Source organism: Mercenaria mercenaria, chromosome 4 (genome assembly GCF_021730395.1).
Source record: "Mercenaria mercenaria strain notata chromosome 4, MADL_Memer_1, whole genome shotgun sequence".
Lineage (NCBI taxonomy): Eukaryota > Metazoa > Mollusca > Bivalvia > Venerida > Veneridae > Mercenaria > Mercenaria mercenaria.
This window is the reverse complement of record NC_069364.1, coordinates 74,594,025-74,618,244: the sequence shown is the minus strand read 5'-3', so window position 1 is coordinate 74,618,244 and position 24,220 is coordinate 74,594,025. Positions and strand designations below refer to the sequence as shown.

Genomic DNA, 24,220 nt, shown 5'->3' with positions numbered 1-24,220 from the left:
CTGAGAAAATTAAAGATAAAAAAATAATAACCTCACGCAGTAAATAGTGTAATATCGGTGACATTGAATTATTTTTGTGTTGGACAATTAATACAATATGTCTAAGAAAGGCAATACTAACGCTAACAGACAAAAAAACCCAAAACCGCAGTCAAACAAGGGAAGCAACTCGGATATAAATGCTGATGAAGATGAAAAGTTGTTGGATGAACTCGTATCTGGTATCTCTGATGGTGATCATTCACCGAAACTCAAACTTCTTGCAAAAGAATTGGTAGAGATGTTACTTCCATCCATTCAGGCAGTTATAATTTCATCACTTGACGAAAAAACTGTGTCCAAGGAGTCATTTGAACAGACTAAAAGTAATGTACGTTTGAATTTGTACAACACTGATCGTTTAGAGCAGTACTCTCGCAAGGAAAACATTAGAATTTTCAACCTTGAAATTGATAACGTTAATTTGGCTGAGGGAGTTGTTTCATTTCTAAATGAAGTTTCGCACCATGCTTCTAGTACTAGGAATGCCAGTGCCAGTGGTTCGTCTGGGACCCAGGTCCCTGCCACTCCCTATGTGTTTAGGGTCGAAGAGATCAATGTGTGTCATAGGATTGGAAAACCGCCCAATGTCGGTCAGATAGACACTCGCCCAATTATTGTTCGCTTTCTTTCACGACAAACTGTGTACATGACTTTCAAATACAAAAAGAACTTAAAGGACATGCCAAAGTATAAGGGTAATGCGCATACAGGGAAGAAAGCAGTGTTCATTGCAGAGGATTTGACATCACTTCGTATCAAACTTCGTGAGTTTCTCAAGGATCAAGCAGAGGTTACTAACGTCTATGTAAGGGATGGGAATATAGTCTGCACAAAGGATAGGAAGAAGTTCGTTGTATCTAGTCCAGACGATTTGTTTGCCATGGGAATAGATCCTGATTTCGATGCTCTTGGTATCAAAAACTTCGAGTAGCACATACAGGAAGATGTGTGTGATGTTTCAGACAGTTCCAGTTCCAGTTCCAATGTTGTACCTAGTTCTAACAGTTCTAACAGTTCTAGTGATTTAAAATTAAATTGCATTTCTAAATATATTGTTGATTCAGAAGAGAATATTTCTGAAATTAGTGAATGTGACTCAGTGCTATGTAACAGAATTAATGGGAAAAATTCTTGTAGCAATTTGGAAAACACTGCAGATTTTCCACAGGCTTCCTTCTCAAATGATGACCAAGGATGTAGAGATAAAGAGACAGAAATTTTACAGAGCAAGCCAAAGAATTCAGACAGTTTTACTGATTCAGTCAATGTAAATTTACAAACTCCTAGTATTAGTACAAAAGATCATTTGTACTCCATAACATCACCATCAAATATTTTAAATATTACATGTATAAATGTTTGTGGGTTATCTACAAAAATTCTTTTTCCAGATTTTATTGAGTTTATCAATCAGTATGATATAATAGGACTTGTTGAAACAAAACTTGATGACTTTGATAATATATCGTGTGAAGGTTATACTTTTTGTGGTTTTAATCGCAAAAAATATAATAGAATCTCTGGTGGTGTTGATATTCTTGTAAAAGACCATCTATTTAAACATATTAGGATACTTAATTCTGAAAATGAAAACTGTATGTGGTTCACATTCAATGGACAGGTGTTAGAAAGGGAAGTTATTTTTGGTGTAATATATATTCCACCTGAGGGTTCTGTATATAGTTCAATGGAATTATTTGATAATTTTGAGGATGATGTGTTAGATTTTTCAGTAAACGATCCTCTATTTTGTCTTCTTGGAGATTTTAATGCCAAATGTGGATTATTAACAGATTTTGTTATGTATGATGATCAAATTTTTGATGAAAATTTTGATTTTAATACAAAGTGTAATATTAACAAGCAGAATTTGAATTTGCTGGGAATTGCAACTCAAAGATATTCTTGTGATAAATCTTGTAATAATTATGGATATAGGCTAATTAATTTTTGCAAATTTTTTGATATTCACATTGCTAATGGAAGATGTGGTCAGGATAAATATATTGGTGATTATACAACAATCCATAATAGTGTCATTGATTATGTTTTGTTGTCAGCTGAGTTATTTCCTCTAATAAAATCATTTCAAGTATGCAGCTTTGACCCACTACTGTCTGATGTTCATAAAGCAATTTCTTTTTCCATGAAAATTTGTAAGGACTCACAAGTTCATGACAATACAGTAAATTCTGATACTCATGGAGACAATAATTCATCAGAATATACAACTAAACCTATTTGGATAGCAGGTAAAAAACAAGAATATATAAATTCCTTTGATATGCAGAGCATTTATCAGATCTCCCAGAAGCTTGATTATCTTTCAGAGAATCACAATGAGTGTGCTTCCTCTATTGATAGTGTTATCTCTGATATTTCTGATATTTTTTCTTCAGCAGCAAGAAATTGTGATATGATAAAAAAATGTCAATATTAATAATAAAAGTCGTAAAAATGATAATGACAGGAGGAAAAATCAACAACCATGGTTTGATGCAGACTGTCGTAATAAGAGGACTTTGTACCTAAATGCAAAGAAAAATTATCGACGTTGTAATTCAGCTGCAGCTTTTCAAGATTTGAAAATAAATAGTAAAGCATATAAAAAAGAATTGAATATGAAATTTCATAAATTTCACAAAAATATGAATAAGAAGTTCAGAAATCTTAGATCGTCTGACCCAATGGCATATTGGTCACTTTTTAACAAATATTCTAATGATAGGAATGAGACAATTTCTAACATATCTAAAGAAACATTTTATGAACATTTTAGCAAGTTAAATGAAGGCAGTGATGATGTAGACATGAACTTTAATCTTGATAATGTAACTAACTATAATGTGGAACTCAACACCAATATCACTGAGGCAGAGATATTGACATGTATGAACAAATTAAGTAATAACAAAGCCTGTTCTGTTTATGATAATATTTTAAACGAGTACTTGAAAAATTCCAAAGAGGTAATGTTGCCAGTACTTTGTAAATTGTTTAATCTTATTTTTGATACATCAATTATCCCAGATTCATGGTGTAAGGGAGTAATATTTCCAATTTATAAAAAGAAAGGTGATGTCAATGACCCAGATAATTATCGTGGAATTACCATCCTAAGTTGTCTGGGCAAGTTATTTACTAGTGTACTAAATAATAGGTTAAATAATTTCTTGGAATCAGCAGGACTACTTTGTGAAGAACAAGCAGGTTTTCGAAAACATTATGGCACTGTTGACCATATTTTTTCACTAAAATTATTAATTGATTTTTATTTAAGTAAAAATTGTCGTCTTTATTGTGCTTTTATAGACTATAAGAAAGCTTTTGATTCTGTTAGTCGAGTTTGTTTATGGAGGAAGTTACTTCAACATAATGTTGATGGAAAAGTTTTTAAAGTTATATACTCAATTTATGATCAAGCAAAATCTTGTGTTAAAAGCAATCAAGGTCTCTCAAATTTTTTCATTAGTGCATCTGGAGTTCGACAGGGAGAAAATTTATCACCAATACTTTTTTCTATTTTTCTGAATGATTTAGTGTCCTTTATGTCACATTTTTACAAAGGACTAACAACTCTATCAAATGATGTTAAAGAGTTTTTAAGTGATGATACTACTGAAGTGTTTTTCAAATTATTTTTATTACTCTATGCAGATGACACTGTACTTTTTGCTGAGACACCAAATGAGCTACAAACATCTTTAAATGCAATGTCAGAATATTGTGATATGTGGAAACTGACTGTTAACTCTAGTAAAACTAAAGTTGTTGTTTTTTCTCGAGATAAAGTGAGAATAAAACCAGTTTTCCGTTATAATGGTGAAGTACTTGATATTGTTGATAATTTTAGTTATCTAGGCATAAAGTTTAATTATAATGGTAATTTCCACGAGACGAAAAAACATTTAGTAGATCAGGCTACTAAAGCTATGTATTCTCTGTTGAGAAAAGCAAGAAAACTTCAACTAAGTATTGATTTACAGTTACATTTATTTGAAACAATGATAATGCCTATATTTTTGTATGGATCTGAGGTGTGGGGTAGCAGTGATATTAGTTTAATTGAAACTTTTCAACTAAAATTTTTAAAGATGTTACTAAAAGTTAAAAAATCCACACCAAATGTTATGGTATTTGGTGAACTAGGGGCTTTGCCCATTAATGTTATTGTCAAAAGTAGAGTACTTAATTACTGGTGCAAGGTTATTGAAAGTAAAACTGATAAAATCAGCCATATTCTGTATAAATTAATGTATAAGCTTCATATTCATGATGTATATTGTTGCCCTTGGATTTCATATGTTAAGGATACATTAGAACAGCTTGGATTTGCAGAATATTGGATTAATCAGTCAGTTCCTTCACCACTTTATTTTCGTAATATTATTAAGCTTAGATTGAAGGATCAGTATATACAAACTTGGACCAGAATGGTTCAAAACTCAAGAAAATGTGAGCGTTATAAAATATTCAAGACAGTCTTTAAATTTGAAGACTATTTGTAATTGTTACCATCAAATCTTGCATTATCCTTATGCCATTTCAGGTGCCGTAATAATAAGTTGCCTATTGAAAAGGGTATTTTTCTTAATATTGTCCATGATGAGAGGACATGTCACTTGTGTAATAATGCAGCATTGGGTGATGAGTGTCATTATATTTTTGATTGTCCTTTTTTTAATCTGGATAGACAGAAATACATTCCATTTCATCACCAGATTTCAAATGATAATAATTTTCAATGTTTGTTTCAAAGTTGTGATGAAGCCCTTCTCCTGAAGTTGGCATTATTTACACAAAAAGTTATGTATGTTACTCAGTGAATCTGTTAATCTGGTGCTAGTCAGAAATTATTGATTTACGTCAGATATGCATATATCTTCCGTTAAATACCTACAGTAAGATACAGTATCTGCTATGTATTTTTTACATGTATACGTTTTGTTTTATGTACATGTATTTGCATGTAAATGTTGCCTTTACAAGGCTGATGCCCATATGGGCCTAGTTCTTGAATAAAATCTTGAAAATCTTGAAATCTTAAAATCTTGTAATCATATTACCTCCCTTTAACGATGTAAAAATCATACCACTTGATAGAAAACCAAATTAGTTGTTAAAACTGTTTCATTACACTCACTGGGACAACGTTTCGGCCAAGGGCGTTTATCAAGTAACATGAACAATATTTAAATTCTATATTTTTGAAAATTCTTTTGGCCAATTCTTTTGGCCAAGAAACACATAAAATCAATTTAGGTGGGCCGGTGGTCTAGTATGGGTCGGTGGTAACACGCTTGACTGCCAATCCAGAGGTCCGAGGTTTGAATCCCGGTCCAGAAACTGGAAATTTGTGAGATGCTCTTGAGTGTCTCCCACCTGACTAAGAGGGCTGTACTGGTTCTTCGCAGGAAAGACGGCTTCTCGTGTGTCGGTGCTATACACCGGGCACGTTAAAGAATTTGACTGTCTATTCGCAAAGAGCTAGGCTAAGTTAGCCGGACAGGCCTGTATCTCTCTCTATTCTCTCTGTCTGTTTTGGGGGCTTTATCTCACTCTGTCCCTCTGGTCAGATCGCTCTGTGTCTGTACTAGTAGAGGATGAATTTCGCGCCCTGTGTGGATGCGTTTGTTATATGTAAAGCGCCTTTGAACGTGCTTATCATGAAAAGGGCGCTATATAAATCTGGTATAATAATAATAATAATAATAATAATAATAATAATAATAATAATTACTTCAAATGGAATCACGGAAGCGACATTATCGTAAAACATACAAGCTAAACTTTACCAAAATGCATTTCAACATGAAATTACAATTATTTACAAAAATAACCATGGCATTAAGCATTCCTACAAAGTTAAGTTGAAACCCATTCAGTAGTTTTAGACCAGTAGTCTGGAAAAACGTTTGAGGCAGACAGACATTACTGACCAGCAAGACAAAATCGACATATTTTCATCACATATGGTGAGACATATTTACTTGAACGTGTTGCATTTTTAAAGTGGTTCAAAATATGTGTAGCGTTGCAATATAAACAGCAATACTTAGTTTGCAGCAGCACTGTGTTGGTACCACTGCACACTTAGTTACAGACCCAACATTAATTACCAGAGCAATCCCATGAAACGTTGGTAACTCTGTATCTCGTCGTTGGCTCTTGACATTTCCCCCTTTTTACGAACATATATGATTGTGTACATATAAGAAAATTAAAAATGGCCATTAATAAAGAACTTTGACATTTTTTTTATTTATATCATATCAAAGTGATAATGACAAAAGGCAACAAAGAAGAAGGAAAATGAATCTTATTATGATAAAAGGTAATGAAGACATAAAATGAAGATCATGTGACAGAAGTTGGTAAAAAAACTCACTCATAATGCAATTTCATACATGTACATGTAAGCGTACCATATCAAAACAACAAGCGTGTGCTGAAATGTGTGTCTGGTAAATTTATCTGGATTTCCTCGCATAACATACATATACACGTTTAAGACTTTAGATGTTAGGTTTTATAAGTAAATTTAGAATGTGTACGTCTAAATTGTAACTTTATTGTTCCAAAGTTTGAAACTTCGAGCTCTTTTGAAAGAAAGAAAGAAATCCTACTAGCACGAAAAATGTAGCAGATTCCGTACAGGTATAAAATCACAACCACTCTAGTGTAAGAATATGTAACTTTTTAAGTTGTTAGTTTGTTCCTTTTTATCACAATAAACGATCTGAGGATCACAACACCACTACTTCTCAGGCGGAGGAGGATATGCTGGGGGAGGATACGCTGGACCGCTAGATCCCGCTGGTTGCTGGACACCATACGGCTGTTGTCCATAAGGTTGCTGGCCGTACATGGGTTGTCCGTACATGGGCTGGCCATATCCTGGCTGACCTTGTTGCCCGGCTGTTATAACAGCGACTCCTGAATTATTAATAACCAATGTCTGAAAATACTACTGTTATATAATTTAGTATCCTCGGTCACTCAAGAGTCATAATTGTATGATAAAATAAAAGCAAAAATAGAAATATAACATACTGAAAACATACATTTTTGTAAATATTGTCAAAAAGAATATTTTAAATGTTAAAATCAGTCTTGATATAAAACAAAGAAGTAAAGGTAAGTTGTATTCGCCCGGTAAGCTCAATGGAGATAAGAGTATATTACAACCGAATATAGGGTCGCGAGTTCGATCCCAGAGCGTGTTTATGTTTTCTTTGAATAGAAGTCAATATAAGACAGTATAATAATGTTTGAAGTCATTCGTCCTCAATGATGATTCACGTGTAACTTGCGGACACTGTGAAGTTACTTCTGGTGCTGAATCCTAAAACAGTTGCGCCGTTGCGTATAAAACCAGTTGTAATCTGGCGTTAAATTTATATTAAACATTATCTCACTCGTAGAATATGCTATCAATGAACAGATAGACCCGCATTCCTGAAGAATAGATGATTTTGGACGTGAGCCAGAGATAAGACGGTGTGACAAAAAAGCAAAACGTAATATTACAGATATTTTTTTATCTAAAGCGGCATTTGAATGCATAACGAAAAGAAAGCTATCTTACCAGGTTGCTGTACTGTTTGTACCACATGTCCAGGACGATTATTTTGCTTGACAAGGCAGCATATCACAGCAATACAACAACTGATAAACAGGATCGATCCAATAACTATACACACAATTGCCCACACAGCCAAAACACCTGCTGAACTGAAAATTAAATTTTAAATTTTGTGTACAGAGAAACAACGACGAAGTTATTTTCTTTTTATTTTATACTCTTCTGTGAAATACTGTTTCAAACAGTGAAAATATCATTTTTATTTTTCACTGGTACGGTTCTACATTTGAATGCGAAATGATTTGAATTATAACTGATAGGAAATTCATTGCAAAATATTCTTCAGTAAAGGTAAAGATGTATAAAAATAATAAAAGAATCATAAATATTTACATTTTATCATAATAAAATGTCAAAAAAGTCAGAAAACGTAATAGAACTATTAATAGTTTTTCTACAAAGACATCCTGACGTCATGACATTATCACGTTATGATGCGATGCACGTGACGTTGCACGGGAAAACTGAGTATAATTTGGTTAAAACCATTAAAATGCATAAAATAAATAGAAAATTTGTTTGTTTCAGTGTAAGATCAAAATATATTTCACTCGTGAACACCATAATTAACATTTTCACTCGTGGCTGCGCCACTCGTAAAAATACTGCATTATAGTGTTCACTCGGTGAAATATATTTCGATCTTACTCTAAAACAAACAAATATCCTCTATATATTCGTTTCGACATTACTTAAAATATAATTATCAAATATACATGCATACCAAGCAGATCTTTTAAAGAAATGGTCAAAAATCGAAACTGCGTAAAAGTCAATTTATTTTTAAAATAACGTCTGCTTAAGAACTTGAATTTCAAATTTATAGTGTTTACCCTTAGATATGTAGATTTCAATCGGCTATAGAAATTAAGTATTTATTTACACCCTGTAGTATTTATCTGGCGAGGACTTCGAAACATTTGATTAATTTTTATTGGTTCTCTTAAATCAATACCCACTTTGAAATCTACAAAATACCACTACCTTAAACGATGACAAACGAAATCTCACTATCAACATTTTATGGTTGCATAGCATATATGATGTTTAGATCTAATCAGAATTATTTTGTTTTGTTTAGTAGTCACGGTTTCAAATGATATAAAAGTTTTCATCCTCACAAATCTATGTTGACGTTAGCGTTGAGTGGACGTAGTTGGTTTGACGTCGCGGGAGTATAATAAAGCCATTACATAAAAATGATAATACACTGTAGTGTAATTAACAAATAATCAAGGCCTTCGAGTGGTTTATCGTCTAATTTACCACGGTTCAGAGTTCAGACGAGGGCGTTAGCCCGCGTGGTTAAATACTGAAGCATCTGAACGATGAACCGTGGTAAATTAGACGACAAATCACAAGAAGGCCTTGATTGTTTTCATTCTGACATGCTCATTGACATATTTTAATACATAATATGCTGGACTTCATTTACCCGAGGCGTAATGTATTGGACGTCATGCGGCCATTTGACGTCATAATTGACTTCATAATGCCCTCTTACCGGTCCGCGAGTCAACCGTTGTTTATCGCAGATTCTAATATGATTGTCTCTATTAAGGTAGTTCTGCACTTTTGGACCGAAACTTTAACTACAATGTAGAATTTGATTAAACTCTGATTTTTCAAAACTTCAGAATATACCTAGAAAATTCAGCAAATAAAAAGGATAGGGTCGTGTACTTGATTTTTTGCTAGACTGATTTGAAAAATTTGGACCTCACGCAATTTTTCATAATGGGAGTCTATGGGAAAATAGCAACTTTCATAACATTTTCGCAAATAGAAAAATTTCCACAATGTAGATTTTAATGAAACTTCTCAAAATAAAGTTCTCGTAAATAGATATAAGGCCTATAATACAGTGAAATAAAATGTATAGGTCCGTGTGCTTATTTCTGAGATATTTGGCCATAATTAAAGTGAACTGCCTATTTGAAGCTAATTTTAAGACATTATTTTGAATTATTTAATGTGTCAAATGTTTTAATATCATATCTTTGCTTTAGAAAGATAGAGACTGTTACAAATTGATAACTTTATTCACAGGTTGCTTTTAATTCTTAAACTGATTTTCATTTCCGTACGCCGAATCCAGGCTTTATTCTACGTTTTCCGGATAAATGACGTTACGCCATCACTTCCGGTTTATCAAACGTGCAGAACTACCTTAAAACACTCTTACGCTAGAATGACGTCACATTAACGTGCAATGACGTCAAAGTTTTTGTTGCGACCAAGAAAGAGCGCTTCTATATTTTATCTACTGTTTTAGATTAAGGGCATATTAGAATCGAAATAATTTATAGCAAAACTGTGTTTTAACACTATTTATACACACGTGCGGTAATACGTCGTACAAATAGGCTGCACCCTCGATAAATTATTACCCCCGACGTATAACCGCCCATCGTGCATAATTAGTATTAAAACACTCTTTTGTTATAAATTATTTCTTAAATATATAGAGCTTGATTATCTTCTTTGTTTAACTGGAAATCAAATCGAGCCATGTTAGAATAAAGCTTTGACGTCGACGTCGTTTATATTATAGGAGACGTTGGTCAAATTGACTTGTTTATAATTGTTTAAGAAATTAGAAATTTTAATGTTTCGACAGGAAAAGCTAATCTGTGATAAAAAGAATATTTCATTTGTGACTTTCCACATTGATTTTATTTGACTCGTTGAATAAAACTGATAAAATGCTCGGCAGAGCCTTGCATTTTATCATTTTATTCAACTCGTTAAATAAATTCAATATGAAAAGACACTCCTGTAATATCCTTTATTTCTAGCATAAACAGTATTTCATTAAATCAAGTAATCGTTAAAATTGTATTGCCAGTCTATCCGAGTGCTCATGACTGGGGTGATAGAATCAAGAAAAAAATGTAATCATAAGTTTTACTTCCGTACCTTTATTTACAGCAAATACATATATGTATATTTACCAGCATGCAGTGTCGTTGTTACAACAGTAGTAGCCGTCACTGCATGATTTCCACAATGAACAATACGTCTTTGTATATACATCTGAAACATATTAAAAAACACACACTCATAAATAGAATTATATAGTTATAACTATACAGGTTATACATATCTGTTATTATTTCTGACTTTTTCGTGGTTGCGGATGTTGCTTCACTAATAGTTGAAAACCATTATTTTTACTTTGCCTGTAATAAAATTGTCATAAAACATTAATCCCACAAACCTTGAACGAATAAAATTATCACCAGTAAACTGGTGTATATCATTTGAATTGTTGCATCCATATATCAATACAATTTTATCCTTTTTGTGTGGTAAACTGACACAACAATTCTATCAAATAAGGTGTTTTTACGTATGAATATGATAAAGCCAGTATTTAGACTAAATTAAAACCACGATGTAATGAATTCTTATCAGCTATAGGCCATGCAATATTTCGGTGTTACAATAATTGTGAGTTTGTTGGGCTGTATTAAATTAAATTCTCCACACCCCTGTGAAGAATACGATCCCACTTCACGATATGGACATATGAGTAATGTGGGCGACAAAAATATGGGCTTGCACAAAATCAAACTTTTTTCACAAGCGTTATTACTTTTGAATTTTCCGTCTATTCTTGAATTAGTCACGGTCTTCAACAGTATGAGAGATACACCTCCTGTCAAGGTTTCATAGAAAATTACAATAGGCCAATACGATATTTGCATTACTTCTCTATGTATATTTTATATATCCTTGCCAATCGATGCTGTTCATCGATTACTTTGATATGGTTCTAAAGAGAGAGAAAGAAAGCAAATAAAGAGAAAGAAAGCAGAAGGAATGGACAAAGCCTAACGACACTGTATCGCTGGATATATAACGGGTTTGTTTCGGGATAGGATGGTCGTCGGTATACAATTTTAGTCATTATCTGTCACACTTCTTGTCAAAGCGCTTGTTATTTGTGTATATAAGATGTCATGATTTCAGAGTAAGTTCATATGCGAAATTTAGTTGATTTTCGGGAGTTTAAGTTGATTAGATGCTCCTTTACACAGCTGATCTTGAAACGGCCATTCAGTCCGGACCAGAAACCAGCAATCCCCATGTTGTTTGTACAGAGGTTTATACATTTGAAATCGTGTTGGTATTCAATTTAAATGGTTATCTAGTCCATGTCAAGACGTTTTCCGGTTTTAGTTTAATTACTTCCTCATTGATATAACATTGAGGTAGCTCGTTTATCAGCCATTTATAATATAGCTGCAGACTTTTTATACCCAAGAAAGAATTTGAAATGCATGATGTTGAATATACTTGACTAAAGTGTTTTCACAATAAAGTGCTACGTTTTTCGCAGTCTTTTTTAAAAGAAAAAATACAAAGATTTCTTGTAAAACAATTTAAAATGAAATTATCCCATTGTAGAAAACCAAGTGAGATTACTAAATACAGTATTTAATTATCAATTACCAATTAGTGCTGCTAACTATACCCTGAAACGCTTTGAAAACGCACACCTAACATACATGTATCTCGGAACAACTCTTGTTTAAATAATAATAAGTTTCAATGGATTTAGTACTATAAGTCCCTCTTGCGTAAAATGTCGTATGAGGAAGAAACGCATACTCACATGAGAATTTTTGAAGAGAAACACATGGCGAAAATTACTCAGAATACTGTCAGAATTCAATAAGTCAATACTACTTTTCCAATTATTATTGATGGTTTTAAGCGGCAAGTTTAAGGTCGGTGCATTTAAAAAACTTTGAATTTTAGGTGCTCCTTAAGCCTGTTTTGTTATCCGTTTTGAGGATGAGGCTAAACGTACAGAAATTTTAACATTTTACAAAGGAAAATACATTGTAAAATCTGTCCGCTTGTGTCTTGGTTTTGAAAAATGCAACCATTTAAAAATCTGCATCTGTTATTCTAGTCCGCCAATTGTAAGAGATGAGATTTTCATCAATTATACCTCACTTAGAACTTGTTTTTCTTGCTAAATATTCCCATTTTAAGCATGCATGCTTCAAAAATAAGCGGGAGTTTTTACTGAACCTCAAAAGGTGTAGGTGGCCGCCCATGCTTTAAATAAGAGGCACATTGGGTCTTCTTTGACCCCCGCCATATGACTTATAATTGCGTCGTCGTGACATCTATTAGCCTACAGAAAACAAAAAATGTGTGCGTTTTCACAGAGTAGTTTGAGTGAAGTGAGTGAAACGGAACAGAGTGTGTTATTAAAATTTTTAAAGCAATAAAACATCCACATGTGAGCTTTCAATTTAAGGGAAGGTGTTATCAAAAAATACTAACTAGATGCCCACGGGCAACATGTCGAGCCAGCTGTCAAAAGGATTGGGAGTTACACTCGACACTTACGCCAAATAAAAAAGATTGCTGTATGCATGGCAAAGTTACAGCCCGGACAAGCTTTTATCTGTATACATGTGGAGACAAAATTTGTATAGACGGACTAGACCGACAGAAGGCAATACTAATACACAAAGCAACCACGTATCTAGTCCCAATGCGTGACTCTAGTTACCTCCCCTGGCGGTCTGTCCACAGGAGGCAGTGTTTTGGGGAAATGGTGGCGGGGCCCGTAAGGAGGGGAAAATTGCGCCGTAACCACTAAAATAGGGGAAAAATTGTGTTGTGATAAAAACAGTGTTTTTCATAAATATGTCACAATAAAAAGAAAATGATTTAAAAACACATTGTCCCGTGTTTTAATGGCACAGTTTACTTTATCATGTACATCTAGAAAGGGTTATGTTAAAAAAAAACGGCCTAAAAACACTGGGAGGTAATATCAGACTGAAATGAAATGAAAGTGATAATTACGTCACGATTTGGACTCCCACGTATCAAGCTATAGTAATGCTTGTTTCATGCGAACACCCACCATTCATCTACATACATTTATTAAAAGTATGTTTACATTCATACGTAGTAATAATGTATCGAGGATTTTGTTCATAGCGCTTCAGAAGATGGATTTTCGCTTTACATGTACTTAGTTGTTGCAAAGAAATTCCAATGTCAGTTTAGGTTCTACTTGTTTTAGATTCTCACCAGCATTAGCCAACACCATATTTCTACGGAATAAAAACACCCAAAACTATTTTGATAACAAAATCTAATAAAAAAAAATCATTAAAATTCTGCGAATTCAAAAATGTGGCGACTGCAGCGTAGCGCTCAATTCTGCTGGATATATAACTTTATCTGCTGTGTAGTTTCAACCTACTTTTTATTTAACCAACAGCATAACTTCTAACTGACGGAGCACAAAAAGATTCAGATTAAGCCGGCTTACGTAGTCTGGCTCTTTGGCTGCATTGTTATTTTTCATAATATTGTTTAAGTAAAAATATTGTTTAAGTAAAATTTAGTCTCTTTTATAGACAGAGGCTATAAAACATGTAAATATAGACGGATTTACAACGCTTTTGGTTGCCCTGATGTTTTACCGGATGTTTTGATTTTAATGCGCACGTGCTCTTTACGCGTGGCAAAAAGACCGCTCAAAAATAAGTAAACCTACATAAAATCATCATTATATTGCTATATTCCTAGCCCCATTACAAATAAGCTCGATATGCACATACAGTTATATTTTGTCCGCAAAGGCGAATTGTCTTCCATTCTTATCATTTTCTGTTTGGCTTTCACCACAGTATGACATATACATCAATATAAAAAATATGAACTTTATTTTGGGCATGAATATGTTTAAACTAAGCTGGCTTTATTCTTATTTTCGTCAGAAAAGAAATGTCCGTACCACTTTAAGCTTTTTAAATTGATGGAAAGTATCAATTTCTCATTTTTCTTTAACATAAATTTGTCGAGATGAAAATTTGATATTGCTGAAAAATAGCTTATTGCCTGTTCATTGTGAATATCTAATTATCAGTTACAATGCGCATTAGTCAAATTATATCATTTTGAGCAAGGCCGTTGTGGATGTGCAAAGGTTTACACACATTTTCCTTTGTCCTGCAGTGTTAATTTATTATAATACACACCCATATTTATCGAATAGATTGAAATGTAATATAACTTTAACGTAGTTTATATTGTATGGTCATGTTCTTTTTTTGCACTACGTAGAGTGCGCATGCACAAATTTACTTCCGTTGCTAAGGACCGCGCCAAATGTAAATCCATCTATAGAAACAATCTGCACAACAGTTACTTCCACTGTTAATAAGGATACATGTTTATGAGAAATATGACGGAACAAACATAGGGACGGGAGCCAGTCTATGGCTTCTGAATCACCACGTGGTTGCTGTGTATGTGTCTTACCTTCTTATCTGTCTAGTCCGCCTATACACAATTTACATATTGGCCAAATACATCATTTCCGTTAACAAAATTAATTAAGTCTGGTTCAACATCTAGTAATAAGCAATATTATTTGTAATTTAACATTTAAACTATGTAAAATTTTTCTCTGGAGTTTCTCAAGTTACACCCTATGTCAATAAATTTACCGCAATATAACATCTATAGGGTCCCACAAATTGTTTTAGTAGCATTTTGTATGTACTTCGTAAGAAAAGCAACATGTTTTTCTAAAGCTTTGTGCTTATCAATTAGACGCAACATATTTATGCTACAAGACGCATAGAAGTCATTCAATTTCAAAACGCAAAATTTTCGTCTCCTTCGAAACAGAAATTAATACTTAAATAGGAAAGTATGGAACGCCGCAGCTGTCTCATGTCTGGACATTTCATGCGTGATGTTAACTTGTCAAAACAGTATCTTAATAATGTTAAAAAGCTATGTTATCAACTTATCATGTGATCTTCACTACCGAGTGTACTGTTATGTTAAAATACTATGGAATCTTGTCAAAATCTTGTCAAAATAGGGTCTTACTATGTTGATATGCTTTGTTATCATGTCACAGTATGGTGTTAGCTTGTCCAAATTGTGTCTTATTATGCTAACTAGGCATATTATTATGTTAACGTGTGGTGTTTACTCGTCAAAACAGTGCCTTATTATGTCAAAAAGCTATGTTGTTTTGTTAAAGTATCATTTGATCATGTCTAGCTTTTTAATATAATGACACACTCTTTCGACTAGATCACACAGTACTTTGACATTTTATAATAAGATACTGTTTGGACAAGTTAACATCACACTTTGACACGATACCACATCTTTCTACCATAATAAAGAAGATATTTTGAAAATTAAAAACAAATCTTTTGCTTCTCCCTGACTACTTTGGAATGTTGTATAATGCCATATACGGTGAGGCGATGTTTAGCGGGTCAACATTCGGCGGGGCGAGGTTTGGTGGGGGCGAAATAACGACGTTCGTCATTGTGTCGTTGCGACAGAACGAAATAACGAAATGGCACAAATTAGCCACCATAACCATCAGCTAAATATCTTAATTTTCAACAATTACTTTCACTTTTATCTTTTGGGAAGCGGCTTGCTTTTTACAGAAAAACATAGTACTGTAATTTCGTTATGAGCCCAGGGAAGGCCGGTGTGTCATGATATTTTTCCAAATGCTAAAATGTCGTGCGCACGAGATAAGATATCGAGCACACGAGATAATATGTCGTGCACAAGAGTTAAGATGTCGTGCGCACGAGATAGGATATTGATTGCACGAGATAAGATGTTATGCTCTCGAGATAAGATGTCGTGTGCTCGAGATAAGATATCGTGCACACGAGATAATTTAATCTTTAATAAATGCATGTCTTAAACATACCACCGTATATTACTGCTATTTTATAAACTAAAATTACCTGAGAATCATAGTAGTATCAATGTTGCTTTTACAAAATTCTGATTACACAGCATATTTTTTATTTATCATATTCTGTGTTACAATTCAATCATCAGAAAAGTACCTGTTACGACAGGAGCCTTTGCAGCCGGTTGGCAAATGGCAGAAATCGCTTATTCTAAAGATATGCCCCTCGGTATGAACGAAACATCGCTCAAACTAGATTTTATTTATCAATATGGGAAAGCTGTCAGTCTGGCTTGCAGAGGGTCAAGTGTTCGACCAAAGTATATGTTCATGTCTGAAACCATGTCTTAATGTGCACTTGGGGTCTTCCGCCGCCATGAATTGATGAAAGTCATATAGAAACTACTGTTGAAATGAAGCATTTAAGCCACTAGCCCCCTTAGGCTTTACATGATTTTTAAGCTTTTCATTTCTCCAATGACAAAACGTATATGAGAATGACAATGTACGCCCATTGTAAAGGTAGACGCAATTACTTTATTTCAAGCGTGAGAAAACAAAGTTTAAGAAACACATGTATACATACATAACTAAAATAAAATTTCATTTTAGTTTAAAAAACATCGCCGAGCTACTGATAACAATAAAACGTGACTTTATTTTTCATTCACTGAAAGGCTACAATGAGGAAGATTCTGGAGTTAAGAAGGTTGCTGTGAGTTGGCTTTAATTAAAGGCAAATGATATAGATGTAAGTTGGTGAATGCCAAAGTCCTGTAGGTGTATTAATGATTTTTGTTTGTCGATACATATATGTGAAAAAGTTACTTATGCTTATGAGCGAGGATGGATGTTAATTAAAGCCTTAGGGGCCTACAGTTTAAGTCGATATAAAACAGATTATTCTGTAAGTTGGGTCAAAAAGAAAACGTACAGTAACAGAATTTGAACTGGTATTTTAGTATTTCATTAATGCAAACAGTAGTCTTTAGAACTGAAGTACTACTAATAATTTTTAGCGCTAGTAACTCTCAGCAGGACGGTGGCTGTGCTGGATTACTGGTTCCTTCCTTGTCTCCGCTAGCTGGCTGCTGGAAACCTAATTGCTGTTGAGCGTAAGGTTGATGTCCATACATTGGTTATCCGTACATTGGCTGGCCAGTACCGGGTTGGCCTTGGTGTCCCGTTGCCACGATAGAAACACCTATATTTAGATGAAAATGTACTGAATGAATTATATATCTTTATAAACATATAAACAAAAATTTTTATGTAAGAGAAACATGTAAAACAAAACATTTTGAAGGTAAAATTGTTTATAAATGTTGTCAAAATAAGTGAAAACTTTAAATGCTAAGAAGCAATCTCAGTGTAAATAGTCACTTGTGTATTAAACATCACACCTAACGGAGGGTGCACCCACAAAGATAGAAGACAGAACACAAAACTACATAAACTGTAATCGCTAGTTCAGTCCCCAAACGAAGACATGATGATGTTGATTCGTTCATAGTTGGAGCGTGATCAGAAAGAGTATGAAATGACTAAAGATACAAGACTGTGGAGAAGTAGAAATGTAGTACAACGCGCGTATATGTACACGGATTAAAAAAATTTAAACCTTGACTGATATTCAACTTAAGAATTCTATATTACCAGGTTGTTGTACAGGTTGAATGACCTGTCCGGGACGATGACTTTGCTTCACTAAACAACAAATTACAGCAACACAGCAGCTAATGAATAAGACACACCCAATCACTATGACAATGATTACCCACACAGCCAAAACAGTGCCAGAGCTGGAATACAGAACTGTGTTATAAAAAACTGAAAAACTGAAACTGCTTTATTTGATTAAACGCCTAATTTTACACATAATATATTCACTGGCGTTGTACATTAAATTAAACAAGAGTGCCAGATTGTCACAATATACGCCCGTCACAGCAAATTTCTTTACTCTAGCACCTGTATTTGCAAATGGAATTTTAATTTTGTGGTTGTTTAGTAATCATTGTAAGCCATTTGTTTTTCTAAGTCCACAAAAAAACTCCTTACCAGGTAGAGATACCTTAAAATACACCTAAAATTTGAAAGTAACATCTATGTTGTACCACAAAAAGTGGTCTTGTTTTTTCCCTACGGTCAATTATAAAAAAGTTACAATATAAGTTATTTATAGTAACAACTAAGGGAAGATAATCTTAAAAAAAAAAAAAAAATCCATAAAAAAATTGTAAGTCCACACAAGAATCTTTACCAGGTAGAGATTGGTCAAAATACACCTCATAATTGGATGTAGCATGCATGTTGTACTACAGAAAAGTGGTCTCGATTTTTCCCTACGACTAGTAATGAAAAAGTTACAATATAAGCTATTTATAGTAACAACAAAGGGAAGTAATTCTAAAGAAAGGAACTGCGCATGACACTTCATCTCATGATGGTGTATAATTGTGCCAAGTTACATCAAAATCCCTCCATGCATGAAGAAATGCTTCGGACAAAGTCATTCTTGTATCTGACCTTTGGCCTCTAAGTGTGACCTTGACCTTTGACCTAGGGACCTGGTTCTTGCGCATGACACTTCGCCTCGTGGTGGTGAACATTTGTGCAAAGTTATATCAAAATCCCTCTATGCATGAAGAAGAAATGCTCCGGACAAGGTTTTCATTCTTGTATCCTTTGACCTCTAAGTGTGACCTTGACCTTTGACCTAGGGACCTGGTTCTTGCGCATGACACTCCGCCTCGTGGTGGTAAACATTTGTGCAAAGTTATATCAAAATCCCTCTATGCATGAAAAAGAAATGCTCCGGACAAGGTTTTCATTCTTGTATCCTTTGACCTCTAAGTGTGACCTTGACCTTTGACCTAGGGACCTGGTTCTTGCGCATGACACTCCGCCTCGTGGTGGTGAACATTTGTGCCAAGTTATATCAAAATCCCTCCATGCATGAAGAAGATATGCTCCGGACAATGTCATTCTTGAATTTGACCTTTGACCTCTAAGTGTGACCTTGACCTTAGACCTAGGGACCTGGTTTTTGCGCATGACACTCCGTCTCATGATGGTGAACAACTGTGCCAAGTTTCATCAAAATCCCTTCATGCATGTAGAAGATATGCTCCGGACAAAGTCTGTGGACGCCGCCCGCCCGCCAGGGGCGTTCCCATAATACGTCCCGTTTTTCAAACGGGCGTATAAAAAGAAAAATCATGATAAATTATATACATAATGGTATCAAACAATGAAACACGACATATTTGACAAAATTCTGTACAGTGCAAATTACAACATTGCGTATTATAAAGCATACGTCGATCACACTACATAGCAGAGTATACTCAGCGTCTCTACCATATTCAGTCCACCAACAGAGAAATAATCAGAACCATGATTCAAAGCTTTTAAAAAACTGTGTTTTGAGTTTTTTCTTAAAAGTGTCTACCGAATCAGAATTTCTCACTTCTACTGGTAGTTTGTTCCATAGTTTCGGTCCTACAGTTTGAAAACTTCTGTCGCCAAATGTTTTACGTTTGTTAAATGGTACCTCGTAACAACCTATAACAGAGTCTGAAGACCTTAAACTACGTTTTGGTGCTTGTTCCGATAATAATTCAGTCAAGTAAGATGGAGCTTGGCCGATTGAACAATTAAACATGACAGTTAAAATCTTAAATTCAATTCTAGCTTTGATAGGAAGCCAATGTAGTCGGAACAAAGCTTGTTTTGAACTGTCGTACTTGTTGAGTCTTAAAACGAGTTTGGCACACACGTTTTGTATCCTTTACATTTTCTGAATTTCACAGTGAGGAATACCATACAATATTGCATTGCAATAATCTATATGTGAAATGACCAGTGATAATACCAGAATTTCATTAGCCTCTTTTGTAAGGTATTTTGTAATATTTTTGATTCTAAGATAATTAACCATTGCGGTCTGACATTTTCTCTTGACATGATCCTTAAAACTAAGATTTTCATCTAAGAATGCCCCTAGGTACCTTATACAATGTACTGATTTGATTTTGTCACCAGCAATGTCAATTTCTGTTATTGAACATTTGTCAAGTTGCTGTCTACTACCGAATAAGATGAATTCGGTTTTTGACGTATTCATTTTAAGTTTGTTTTGTTTCATCCAGTTATCAATGGTGAATGCACAGTTTTCAAGTTCTTGAATAGCCTGTTTCTCATTTTCAACTGAAGATGGTCGAAAGCGTTTGTTGGCAATATGGTCATCAGCAAACCCATACACAGATATTGACCGGGGAATGACATTAAATAGAGTTCCTGCGTAAGTGAGATAGAGCCAGGGGCCTAAACAGCTACCCTGGGGAACGCTACATTGTAATGGGCGTGGAGTTGAAACAGCAGTTTCTACACTTACACTACAACTGCGTGGCCTAAGATAAGAGTCAATCCAGTTGAGAGCTGTACCACATAGCCCATACTGAGAGTGTAACACTTGGACTAAAATATCGTGGTCAACAGTGTCAAAGGCGGCACTCAGATCCAGTGCAATTAGAGCACTGACCTCCTGATTTTCCAAGCCTTCCAACAAGTCACTGGTTAATCGGAGTAAAGCCGTTTCGCAGGAGTGAAAGCGTCTATACGCTGACTGATTCTTGGGAAGAAGATGGTATTCACTAGCATGTTTATTTAATAAAAAAAGAGCTGCCTTCTCTATAAGTTTCGATAAAAATGGCAAATTGCTCACAGGGCGATAATTGGATAGCACAAGTTCGAGTCCGACCTTCTTCAACAAAGGCCTGACTATCGCATGTTTCCACTTCGATGGAAAAATCCCTTGACGTAATGACAAATTAACCAAGTCAGTTATTAAAGGGACCAATTCATTGAGATGCATCTTTAATACATTTGTGGGTAGTATATCAAGCTCACAGGATTTGGTTTGAAGTTCATTTATCAATTTTTTCACTTCTGCTTCACTTAGATCTCTGAAAACCTCAAAACGTGGAACATCCCTTTTTTCTGGTACGTAACTTTCATAATTTCCAAGTGATTCACGGATCTTTTCAATTTTGCTCAAAAAGAAATCTGCAAATTTCTCTGCCAATGTAATGTTACTTTCTTCAGCGGGCATTAGATGTTCAGACTTTGTTCCAGTGAGTTCCGATACCAACTTGTACAATTTTTTTTGAATCGCCTTTTGAACTTACCACTTTCTCACTAAGAACTGATCTTTTTTCTTTACGAATTTCATAATAATACTTGAGACGTAACTTTTTTACAGTGTCAAGTTGGTACGGTTCCCGGTATTTTCTCCATACTCGTTTAGCTTTACGTAATGACCTTTTAAGCTGAAGTAAGTCGACGCTAAACCATGGTTTAGGTGACCGACAGATCTTAGTTTTCTGTGTCAGTGGTGCATGTTTATCAAGAACTGGCTCTATTTCTATTTCAAACCGATCGACAAAAGAATCGACGTCTTCACTAGTTATATGTTTTTGGTTATAAATAGAATGCTAGTGAATCAGTTTTAACGGTAAAGATCACACAATATTTTAGTTATTTTGTACAACAGTTTATAAACAAAAGCATACAATAATATGTGAGGTATATTTTCCACAATCTTGAAGGAATTGTTGTCGATATGAATATACTAGTAGTTTCACTTGTGAAAAATAGACGTTCAAAAAGTACTAGTAGCAGTGGTTCAGACATTGAGAGCCGAATGTATGAAAGTTAAAGGGCGTATTAAATTTGCAATAAGTGTGACAACAAGTAAACAAAAATATATCCGACCGGTCGATACTTGCTGCGCATTCAAAACTATCAGAGAAAATAATTTGAAACTTTAGCTTTTTAGCTTTTTAATACGGGTCGGTCAACAAATCGAACAAGCAATGGGACAGAATCCGACTGATAAATTTCTTTTTACCTTAAGAAATTTCATGCAAGCACGAAACGTTTTTATCGCGGTAATAAATTGCTAACCTGTCTGAAAGTACCTAGTCACAAATCTTAAGTGGCAATTGAATTTCTTGATAAAGAGATTTTACTCTTCGTAAAGTTTTATCTACAACTAAATTTAAATCCATATCAAACATCTACTGACTACTTCCTGGATTACGATGGACAATAATTAACCAGGATCTATGTCCTTATGTTCTTAATCATTACCAGCACTCTCTGTTGTTGTTGCAGCAAAATTCATCGTTGTTGCAATGGGGTCCTAGGAAAGTACACCTCTTACCATAAACATCTGCAAAATATTTAATCAAGATAAACATTCTGACCAAATTTCATGAAGAACGGATCATAAATGTGATCTCTAGAGTGTTAACAAGCTTTTCCTTTGATATGAGCGGGTGAACTAGTTTTTGACCCCACATGACCCAGTTTCAAACTTGGCCTAGAGATCAACAAAATAAACATTCTGTGCAAGAATATATCAAATCAAAGCATAAATGACACCTCTTTTCAGGGGCAGTAACTCAGAAATTGTGGCGTCTTCGCCGTGTAATAAGACTTTTTTACAGATTTAGTTGAGACGTTTACATATCGTTGACCCCTATATTTATGCGTATATTTCAAATCGACAGTAACATTCGAAAAACGGCGAAAATATTCTTATTTCTAAACGAAAAAATATTAGTGTGAGCTCTCAATTTAGTTAGATCCAGTTTGATAGTTACAGTGTCGATTCAATATTTGATAAAAAGTTGTTTTCGAAAATTTTAGCGAGTAGAACAAATCATTAAAAAAGAAAAATCGGCCGGGTTCACACAAAGATGAACACTGAAAAGGTTATTTAATCCTAAAGTATATGTTATAAGCGCGTCATCTGAAAATTTCTCGTCTCAGTCTTTTAATCAATGTGAAAGTATCAATCTCTCAACGAATGAAAAAAACACTATCACATGCGAAGAAAAACAAAATAGCGCTAAATATATTGAGCGTATGATATGAAATTATGGATCATATCACATGCGCAGAAAGTGAAAATAACGGTTTTGCGTATGAGATATATATAACCAATGAGGAATTTGATATATTATCCAATTTAAACTAATGAGATATTTGCATTCGGCATTTATGTGAGGTATAATAACCAAGTTTATCGACCCGTCCAAAGTAATATACAACGAGGCTGATAGGCCGAGTTGGTCAGGTCCGTAGACTTTGATATTCCCCGATATTATGACACAATATGTGTTTTACTTAAGAAATAATGTATAAAAACCATGTTTTAACTTTATTACTGCACGGAAAGAGGTTATACATCCGCGGAATAATTTCACTAGGACGTAGACCGATAACGTTAACGTGACGTCATTTTAGCGTAAGCATGTTTTAACTAAAACAAGCATATTAGAACTCATGGCTACACTGAAAAATAGTGGTTAATATCTCAGTTAGATTGTTCAAAAAGCATAAAGATTATTAGTACTTACCCGAAATGATAGTTATAACAACTAACAACAACAAGGGATGTACATTTTTTACAACATCCATGCTTATAGCAATAATTTCTCTCCTATCTTCATCAAGAAACACGAACGCATCTGTACAAAATAATTACTATTTGTTGATATCTTCGGTCGAGCATATGTGGACTGAACCTTTATCATTTTTATTGGAAAAAACGCACACACAAAACCCCTAATTAATCATGCTTAGATCTGATAACATGTGGTTTTATCATTTCGAGTGTTTGTTTTGTGATTTTTGTCTTTATTTCTTCTTCTCAGTATTGATCCTTTAATACGTTTCTTTTCAATATGACAGACTAGCATTTTGAAAAATGCCAGATATTGTCACGATCAAATTTG

The 24,220-nt window shown here is 34.3% G+C and overlaps 2 protein-coding genes across 2 annotated transcripts; both read right to left on the bottom strand.

Moving 5' to 3' along the window:
- Positions 1-6,281: 6,281 nt before the first annotated feature.
- On the bottom strand, positions 6,282-11,076 carry LOC123552152 (uncharacterized). The gene is made up of 4 exons (XM_045341578.2): positions 10,908-11,076; positions 10,642-10,723; positions 7,631-7,776; positions 6,282-6,978 (listed from the first exon to the last, which is right to left on the bottom strand). The coding sequence occupies exons 1-4, from the start codon at positions 10,966-10,968 to the stop codon at positions 6,800-6,802; spliced, it is 468 nt and encodes a 155-aa protein (XP_045197513.2). The 5' UTR covers positions 10,969-11,076; the 3' UTR covers positions 6,282-6,799.
- Positions 11,077-16,907: 5,831 nt separating this feature from the next.
- On the bottom strand, positions 16,908-23,989 carry LOC123553501 (uncharacterized). Its single transcript, XM_053541701.1, has 4 exons — positions 23,843-23,989; positions 22,569-22,650; positions 18,069-18,214; positions 16,908-17,616 (listed from the first exon to the last, which is right to left on the bottom strand). Exons 1-4 carry the CDS (start codon positions 23,901-23,903, stop codon positions 17,552-17,554), a joined length of 354 nt encoding a protein of 117 aa, XP_053397676.1. The 5' UTR covers positions 23,904-23,989; the 3' UTR covers positions 16,908-17,551.
- Positions 23,990-24,220: the final 231 nt, after the last annotated feature.

Bases quoted from the DNA above. Each gene is read 5' to 3' on its own strand.
- LOC123552152 (XM_045341578.2), bottom strand. From the start codon at position 10,968: ATGGATGCAACAATTCAAATGATATACACCAGTTTACTGGTGATAATT. The intron at 10,724-10,907 runs GTTTGTGGGATT...AATATGTTTCAG, and splicing joins GATAATTTTATTCGTTCAAG to ATGTATATACAAAGACGTAT. The intron at 7,777-10,641 runs GTAAATATACAT...TTTAATTTTCAG, and splicing joins AACAACGACACTGCATGCTG to TTCAGCAGGTGTTTTGGCTG.
- LOC123553501 (XM_053541701.1), bottom strand. From the start codon at position 23,903: ATGGATGTTGTAAAAAATGTACATCCCTTGTTGTTGTTAGTTGTTATA. The intron at 22,651-23,842 runs GTAAGTACTAAT...AATATTTTGCAG, and splicing joins TGTTATAACTATCATTTCGG to ATGTTTATGGTAAGAGGTGT. The intron at 18,215-22,568 runs GTAATGATTAAG...TCTGTATTCCAG, and splicing joins AACAACAACAGAGAGTGCTG to CTCTGGCACTGTTTTGGCTG.